General features: G+C 50.6%; 2 protein-coding genes across 3 annotated transcripts in view; both read left to right on the forward strand.

Moving 5' to 3' along the window:
- Ptcra (pre T cell antigen receptor alpha) overlaps window positions 1-3,430 on the forward strand; it is a 6,816-nt gene extending 3,386 nt beyond the window's left edge. The window contains exons 2-4 of the mRNA XM_005359725.1: window positions 586-906; window positions 2,602-2,646; window positions 3,261-3,430. Of these exons, the coding sequence (XP_005359782.1) occupies window positions 586-906; window positions 2,602-2,646; window positions 3,261-3,430 (536 nt within the window). The remainder of the gene's footprint in view (window positions 1-585; window positions 907-2,601; window positions 2,647-3,260) is intronic.
- A 2,806-nt stretch (window positions 3,431-6,236) lies between these two features.
- Window positions 6,237-9,206, forward strand: part of Cnpy3 (canopy FGF signaling regulator 3) — a 16,667-nt gene continuing 13,697 nt past the window's right edge. For both annotated transcript variants that reach the window (XM_026785664.1, XM_005359726.3), the window contains exon 1: window positions 6,237-6,473. In XM_026785664.1, coding sequence (XP_026641465.1) covers window positions 6,326-6,473 — 148 coding nt within the window. In that variant the 5' untranslated portion in view covers window positions 6,237-6,325. The remainder of the gene's footprint in view (window positions 6,474-9,206) is intronic.

Consider the following 9,206-nt stretch of genomic DNA (forward strand, 5'->3'; position numbering starts at 1 on the left):
ATGCTTGGCTAGGGGCTGTGCAGACGACTGTGGGCCAGGATGCTTGTGCAGAAACAGGAGGACCTGAGTGCATCTTCTCAGCACCCATGTAGAACCCTGTGCCTGACTCTGGGTGAGCCTGTCACCCCAGCACTGGGGAGGGCGGAGACAGGAGCATCGCTGGGGCTCTCTGGAGGCAGAACTAGCGCCAGGGATTCTCCCTAAGGGAGTAAAGTGACATGTGATAGAACTGGTCAGCTAATGTTCTCCTCTGGCTTCCATGCACAAATAGGCCTTCATATCTACACACCTGCACAGATACAAACACACATACCACATATACACTTTCATGTACACATTCACACACACACACACACACACATAGATACCAAAAAGAAAGGAAAGAAAGAAAGGTTTGATAGAAGGAAAATGAAATTAGTAAATTCAAGGTCAGAGGGTTGATTGAAAAATATGACGGTGAACGGCAATGGGATGGGACATTCGACAGCATGGGATGACAGAAACCCAGAACTCCAACACTCAAGAGAGTTCCAGTCTGGAGGCACAAGCCAATGGAGCCAGCACAGACATTCCTCTCTCTTGCAGGCATAGCTGGCATCCCCTTTCCTTCCCTGGCTCCACCCATCACTCTGCTGGTGGATGGGAGGCAGCAGATGCTGGTGGTCTGCTTGGTCCTCGATGCGGCACCTCCTGGCCTTGACAGCCTCGTCTGGTTCTCAGCTGGCAACGGCACTGCACTAGACACCTTCTCCTATGGGCCCTCCCCAGCACCGGATGGCACCTGGACCAGCCTAGCCCAGCTCTCCCTGCCCTCTGAAGAGCTGGAAGCCTGGGAGCCCTTGGTCTGCCATGCCAGGCCTGGGGCGGGGGGCCAGAGCCGGAGCACGCTCCCCCTCCAGCTGTCAGGTAGGAATGCAGCCTGGGTTCCAGGCATGAGGCATGAACAACATGTAAGGGTAGACCCTGGCTCCTGGTAGAGTGGTTTTGAGGCCATGATTCCTGGGACTGACAGCTGGGGTAAATGGTTCAGGTTTTCTCTTAAACCTGCAATCCCAGAATTTGAGAAGTAGAGACAGGAAGATCAAGGCTATCCTTGATTACAAGTGAGTTCATGGCCTGTTTGGGCTCCATGAAACTTTTAAAAAACCAAAACAAAAGCAAATCCAGGCTTAGATGTGTGATTGCTAAGAGATATTGATAACTTTTAATGGCTTATTCATAGGTACATATATACATATGTTTTATATAATAATTTTTTTTTTTTGGTTTTTTGAGACAGGGTTTCTCTGTGGCTTTGGAGCCTATCCTGGAACTAGCTCTGTAGACCAGGCTGGTCTCGAATATAATAATTTTTATGAACAGTTCATATCACATAAACAAACCCTAAAAGACCAAACAATAATTAAAGAATAAATCTCATCACCAGGCAGTAGTGGTGCACGTGTTTAATTCCAGCATTTGGGAGGCAGAGGCAGGTGGATCTCTGTGAGTTTGAGGCCAGCCCCATCTACAGAGTGAGTTCTAGGACAGGCAGGGCTACACAGAGAAACCTGTCATGAAAATGAATAAATAAGTAAACCTTTATCCCTTACCATGTTTATTGTATGCCAAGCACTGTCCTAAGTGCTTCGTTTTAAATTTTTTAAAGATTATTGTGTTGAAGTGTGTGTGCGCGTGCATGTGAGTGCTTGACAATAATTGGATTCCTCTGGAGCTGGAGTGACTGGCAGTTCACAGCCTCATGACAAACAAGGGTGGGAACCGAACTCCGGTCGTCTTTTTTTTGTTTTTTTTAAGATAGGGTTTCTCAGCCGAGCGGTGGTGGCGCACGCCTTTAATCCCAGCACTTGGGAGGCAGAGGGAGGCGGATCTCTGTGAGTTCGAGACCAGCCTGGTCTACAAGAGCTAGTTCCAGGACAGGCTCCAAAACCACAGAGAAACCCTGTCTCGAAAAACAAAAACAAACAAAAAAAAAAAGATAGAGTTTCTCTGTGTAACAGCCCTAGCTGTCATGGAATTAACTCTGTAGACCAGGCTGGATTTGAACTCACAGAGATCTGCCTGCCTCTGCCTCCTGAGTGCTGGGATTAAAGGTGTGAGCCACCACTGCCTGGCACTTCCAGCTTTTTAACGAGGGTGCTGGGTTCCAACTCAAGAAAGCATTTTGCCAACTAACCCATGTCCTAAGCCCGGCAGACCTTGCTGGCTAGCTAGTGAGCCCCAAGGGTCTACCCGTCCCAGTCTCCTCAGCCTTGGGTTATTCTGTTTTTCTGTGTTTTAGCATGGGGATTGAACTGGGGTCCTGTGCTTGTGTTGCAATTGAGCCATTTGAGTCACCTCAGTTTTATCACCTCCCAAAGAGGATTGCTTCCTAAAAAAATGCCCTGCCTTCCAGCAAAAGCTGGAAGAGAATGGGCTCCCTGGAGGAAGAAACTGAGGGGACTCTTGGGGACAGAACTTTCAGGCAGGGAGGGAAGGAGAGCTGACTCCTTGGGGCTTGCCAATATGTCCCTCTGCCCTGCAAGCTGGCCGAGGCACAGGTCTGGGACTATGAGGTGCCACCCACCACATCGTACTCACTTCCTTTTTCTTGGCTCACAGCGGAAGCATCCACAGGCAGGACCTGCGTTCAGCAGCCCCTCAGGGGTGAGTTGTCAGTGGGTAGGGAAGGGACGGTGCCTGGGAACGACTGACTGGTACCTGGGGGTGGCAGTCTGCTCTAATTTGACCATGTGTCCCATGCAGTTGGGAGACTGAGAAGTTTCCAGTTAAGGGACTGCTTTGCCAAGAGCTAGTCTGAGCTTCAGACGTCCCTGGGATAAGGTGGGGTTTTCAGATCCCATCCTAATTCCTGCACCCCAGTGGGGCTGCACAGAGCCAACGTGTGGAGCCCGATGGCTTCTTGGGTAGGGGGTGGCAGGCGGTCCCAGTTTGAGAGCCTGTGCATTGTTTAACTACCTGAGGTGGCGAGAAGAGCGCTGAGCTAGTAATCCCAAGGTCTGTTTCTCGCCCAGATGTTCTGAGCCATTTACTCTTTGCATTCCATGCTCTTTCCTGAATGCTGGCTTCTCTTGGCAAATGAAACCCAGTGAGGGGAAAGTAGGAGGTACGTGTCATTACCAGTAGAAACAGGTTAGACACTAGGAAGGAATCTCCTTGGAGGAGGAGACAGATGGAGACTGGCCAACAGAGGACAGGCCCTCCCTGTCCTTTGGGAGGTCTAGGGCTGCTGGGGACTCCACCCACCCCTCCTTCCGCAGGGACACCCGGTCAGGTACTGCGGCTGAGTGCTCTGCGACTGCTTCTCTTCAAGCTGCTTCTGTTGGACGTGCTTCTGACCTGCCGCCGCCTCTGTGTGCTGGCGGACCAGCTCCCACTGCCACCACGCCCACGCAAGTCCCTGCCTCCCACCCACCGAATCTGGACGTAGTAATGAGAGACATCAAGGTTTGATATGATCCAACCCTCTGAGGCTCTGTGCTGAGGCCAAGATGGTGATCCTGGACCCTTCTGCCACCTGGGGCAGGAGTACAAAGCCCAGGCTGCGAGGAGACCAGCTTTGCCCGCAGCTCCTGACCCCCCACCCCGCCCCTTTCTCAAGATGCAGAATTTTTTTCTCCTGTATGTGATCTGCCTCTTCCTGTGAACAGGACTATCTGGGACTGGGCTCTGCCTCCCTTGTCAGCCTGAGCCTTTGGGGAGACGGAAGGAGGCGAGGGTATGCCCTGGTGTGTGTGACAGGCACAATACAGAAGGGTTAGATGACACTAACACATTGCACAGCCATTCATTTGTGCACCCGTGGGAGATGGTGTGCCCAATAAAGAGGAAGCGGAGATCTGGGAAGGCTCCATGGAAGAAGAGTGGGAACCTAGCAATTGCCTGGTGGGTCTGGGGACTGGGAAAGGGTTGCTGGGACTCTCCTTCCCCGACTATCAATCTCTCCATTTCCTTACCCTGGCTCAGCCTCTCTGAGAGGGCAAAGTGGAGCCAGAGAGCCAGGGAGGTAATGCTTGTGCAGACTTGAGGGAAGAGTGCAGAGCCAGGATTCCCGGGCGTCAGGATCACATCCAGTGCTAGCGCATAAGATGGTAATTGCAAACCTACACGCTATTAATTAAAGGTCATTATTCATTTGAAAAATATTAACTCAGCATCAGCTGGGAACCAGGTAGTAAAGAGGTTTGATTTTGTTGATTTTTCCTTGTTCCTAAAGAGAGTTCCTGCATGGACAGAGAATAAGGTTCCCACAGAGGAGAAGGCTTTATTTCCAATCACATGTACTCTGTGTGTGTGTGTGTATGAGTGTGCGAGTGTGTTTGTGTGCCCATGCCCACGGATGCCAGGGGCAGAGCTGTTAGAGATGACTGTGGGACACCTAATGTGGCTGTTGGGTACCCAGCACAGGCTTCTGGAAGACCAGCTCCTCATTCCTTGAGTCTTTCTTTTCTTCCTTCCTTCCTTCCTTCCTTCCTTCCTTCCTTCCTTCCTTCCTTCCTCCCTCCCTCCCTCCCTCCCTCCCTCCCTTCCTTCCTTTCTTTCTTTCCACTTCTGCTTCTTCAAGATAGAGTCTTGGGTGCTGGAGAGATGTCTCAGAGGTTAAGAGCACTGGTTGCTCTTCCAGAGGACTGCAGGTTCAATTCCCAGCACCCACATGGCAGTTCACAGCTGTCTGTAACTACGGTTAGAGGGGATATGGCATCTTCACAGACACACACGTAGGCAAAACACCAATACACTTTTAATCCCAGCACTCGGGAGGCAGAGGCAGGCGGATCTCTGTGAGTTCGAGACCAGCCTGGTCTACAGAGCTAGTTCCAGGACAGGCTCCAAAGCCACAGAGAAACCCTGTCTCGAAAAACCAAAAAAAAAAATCTTACTACATAGCCCAGGCTGGCCTCAAACTCACAGAGAGAGATACTCTTGCCTCTGCCTCCTGCGTGCTGGGATTTTTAAAAATTTTATTAACTATGTATACAGTATTCTGCCTACATGTATGCCTGCACACCAGAAGAGAGCATCAAATCTCATTACAGATGGTTGTGAGCCACCAAGTGGTTGCTGAGAATAGAACTCAAGACCTCTGGAAGAGTAGTCAGTGCTCTTAACCTCTGAGCCATCTCTCCAGCCCTGAGTGCTTGGATTAAAAGCATATCCTGCTACCTACCCAGCCCTAAGGCTCTTTCTTAATCAATGTCTACTATATATAATGAGACAGGGTTTCTCAGTTTCTTAACTAAATCTAGAGCTCACAGATAAAGACTAGTCAGGCTCGCCAGCGAGCTCTGGGGATCCTGTCTCCATACGACACTGGAATTGCTGGTGGGATCGCATTTACATGGGCTCCGAGGATTCATGATTCTGTGGTGAGAACATTAACCTCTGGAGGAGGAAGACAACAGGAGGATCACTCTGCCATCAAATAGATTCTGGTCGGAGAAGTCACTAATTCTAGTTTGCTTACGGACAAATACAAGGTTAGTGTGTATCAGGGCTGTTATGATACACATAAGTACGCGTTAGAGCGAGTGACTGCAATAATAACATTTAAGAGCAGGTGTTTTAGTGAAGGTTTGCAAAGAAAACCATGAATTAAGAGGGTTGACGAACTGCCTTAACAGGTAAAAGAGGTACCCATCGAGTCTAAGGGCAAGAGTTTGATGCCCAGGCCCAACATGATGGAAGAAAGCAACTGATTTTAGTTGTTCCCTAACGCAAAATAGATTTTAAAAATACTTTTTATACCTTCAAGTAGAAAAGCATGAGGCCCGGTGTGGAGGCGCATGCCAGAGGCAGGTGGAGCTAAGAATTTGAGGCCAGCCTGGTCTACAGAGTGAAGTTCCAGGGCAGCCAGGGCTATACAACAGAGAAACCCTGTCTCGCAAAACAAACAACACCCCTTCCCCACCCCCCCCAAAAAAAACCCAAAAAACTATGAAAGATATTCCGCTTCTTGTTATACAGGCCTAGAGAGGCCAAACCCGGTCCATCTACTCTGGAGGATCGGATGCTCCAGCCTCTCCAAGCCTCCGTTAGAAAGGGGGGAGCTCGCTATAGGTCGCCACAGCCACTATCCACTCTCTGATTGGCCGAGGTGGAAAAAAAGGTCGTTTTTCCTATTCGCTAAAAAGCAAACGGCAACGAACCCACTGGCTGCGTCGCCAGCGGGTCTCGGTCGCGCGAGAGGGGGCGGGCCGGGGCTCGCTGTTGCCGTGGTTACACGGAGGCACGTGTGCAGTTCCGGAAGCGGCCCGGGGAAGCTGCTCCGCGAGCGCTGCTGGAGGAAACGCTGCCGGGTCCGCTCTGCTCTGGGTCCGGCTGGGCCATGGAGTCCATGTCTGAGCTCGCGCCCCGCTGCCTCCTGCTCCCCTTGCTGCTACTGTCCTTGCTGCTCCTGCCTGCCCCGAAGCTGGGCCCGAGCCGCGCCCGGGCGGAGGAGACCGACTGGGTACGATTGCCCAGCAAATGCGAAGGTGAGGGGGCGGGGCCGCGGGCGTACCCAGGCCGAGGGGCGGGATGGGGCGGGGCCTGTGGGGCAGGGTCTCGCTCGGGGGTCTCGCTGACCCTGCTGCGTGCTTGGCTCTGCTTGGTGCTGGCACTCTCTGGATAAGCTAGACGCCCGAGGCGTAGCTGCTTGTCTAGCCTGGAGGTGGGGGTGGAGGGAAGGCTTCACATAGGAAGCCTGCTGCGAAATTAAGAGTTGGTCAGGAAAAGGAAAGTACAGAAAACCCATTCCGCGTTAAACCACAGAAACAGAGGCAAATGAAGAGGCCTCTGAGAAGCCAAAGGGCGAGTTTGAGGAACTGAAAAGGTCCATATGATTCAGAAAAGGAACCTGAAATAGTCCCCATGTGCCTTCACTGCAACCTAATGTGTGAATGGTTTTTGCTTCTTGAGGACAGGGACTTGGTTGCAAATATTTATTGACAAACAAAAAAGATTTTGGAATACGTATGATTATCTGTGTGGAGAGAGGAGGCTCAGAGGATCAAGAGGTCACTTTGGGGAAACATAGAGCCCAGGAGAGATTAGGAAGGAGGAAGGTTTTATACACTGGGAGGACAGGGAACCCCAGAGCCGGGAGTGGGGGCAGGTGCTTTGAGAGCTGTTCGGGGTCTGAGACCTCCCTTGTCTCCTGCGCTTCGTTTTTCAGGTTTCCTGGCAAACTTTTACAGTCATCCCCTTCCTTTCTTCATCCTAGCTCCACGCATTCCCCCAATTATTTTGGAAATCCGCTTCATGTTCTTTCAAAGCCTGCACCAAGGCAGATCTGCCCCGGGCCAGATGTTCCTTAAGCACTGGGAAGTGGAGCACTTGGTTTGAGGTGTATAATCCCTTCATTTGAGTGGTTAGAAGTGAGGATGGGGGCAGGGGACATGGTTCAGTGGGTAAAATGATTGGCACAGGTGCCCGAGAACCTGAGTTCAGATCCCCGGGACAAATGTGAAAAACCAGATGCTGCAATGTTCCTCTGCCCACAACACACATGCACAGGCGGACCCTGGAGACTTGCTCGCCAGCCGGTTTAGCCAGATCATCACGCTCCAGATTCAAGTGAGAAACCTTGTCTGAAAAACAATAAGGTGAAGACCAGTATCAGAAAGCCTCTGGCCTCCGTGTAATCCACACACACACTATAAATACACAGTATGTTTTTGGTTTGTTTTTAGGTGAGTCTATAAATACACAGGAGTTGTTTTTGTTGTTGTTTTGTTATTTTAGTTTTGCAAGGTAGGGTTTCTCTGTGTAGCTGTGTAGCCTTGGCTGTCCAGGAGTTCTCTTTGTAGACCAGGCTGGCCTCAAGCTCTTAGAGAGCCTCTTGCCTCTGTCTCCTGACTGCTGGGATTAAAGGCATTTGGCAGAATTTTTGTTTTTTAAGTAGACTCTCTAGAGACTCTTCAGACCCCACTGGAAGGGTACCTGTTAAAGAGTTTTGCCTGGCCAGGCTGTGGTGGCTCACACCTTTAATCCCAGCGCTTCGGAGGCAGAGAGCTAGGCAGATCTCCAGATCCGTGAGTTCAAGGCCAGCCTGGTCTACAGAGTGAGTTCCAGGACAGCCAGGACTACACAGAGAAACCCTGTCTTGGGGGGTAAAAAGTGGGGGTTCTTGCCTGTGCCAGGATGCTTTTGCCTGCTTCCTGCTAGTCCAGGGGGTTGCTTCCTTTTTTCTTATTCACAAGCTCATTTATTTTCCCTTATAAACTCAGAAGCATAGAGTTGGCAAGGATCTTAGCAATCCATCAAGCCTGAACTCATTCCGTAATCAGTGAAAAGTAAATTACAAAGGATTTTTGAGGCTCGGAGTGGTTTGGCAAACGTTGGCCCTTAAGCTCCTCTTAATACTGTCTTACTTGTGTTTATTATTGTTGCATCTCTGTTATTAATTGCTGACTGTTACCTGGCTCACAGAGCCTGCCTTCGGGCTTGGTAGTCTGAGTGGAACAGGCCTCAGCACAGAAGAAGAAGAACCTGCCCAGAAAAAGTGGGCGGCTGTCCACAAGGGTCTGGGGTCTGTGCCATGAGTCTCCCCCAGGTCGGCTCTTAGAGGGTTCTTCCCTCCTGGGGTGGTCTTGAAGAACTGACATTTGGAAGATTGGGAAAGCAGGTGTACTTGATGGGATAAGAGAAAGGATGTTTGAATCCTTCATTTTCCCCGCTTCTGGAGTACCACAAGCCGAGGCTGTGGGCGAACCCGGCAGAGGAGCCAGAACAACGATGAGTTTGCAGGGAGGTGCAGAGGAGGATGGGGAGGGAGCCCAGATGGTCCAGGATGGAGATGCAGAGGCAGAGAGGTGAGAACCTTGGTACACCGGAGACGCTGAGATCACCAGCTTATAATTGGGACTTTTGTGTTCCAAGTTCTCCAAGCATCAATTAATGTGCTTGTTACATGAAATTACACTAAACAAGCCTTCGGGGGTAGTGTTGTCATCATCTTCCTCTTTTTTTTTTAGTGTGTGTGAGTTTGTGTGTGTGTGTGTAACTCCACTCTCGCTGATAAAACAGTGCAGGTGACACAGCCTGCAGACAAAATTCCACCCAGAAAATCCCTCTGAACTCCATCAGCAATGCCTGCCCTTAAAGACCCTGGTGTGTCTCAGCTGGGTCATTGTTCTTTTTTTTTTGGTTTTTCGAGACAGGGTTTCTCTGTGGTTTTGGAGCCTGTCCTGGAACTAGCTCTTGTAGACCAGGCTGGTCTCGAACTC

This window comes from Microtus ochrogaster, linkage group LG2 (assembly GCF_000317375.1).
Source record: "Microtus ochrogaster isolate Prairie Vole_2 linkage group LG2, MicOch1.0, whole genome shotgun sequence".
Lineage (NCBI taxonomy): Eukaryota > Metazoa > Chordata > Mammalia > Rodentia > Cricetidae > Microtus > Microtus ochrogaster.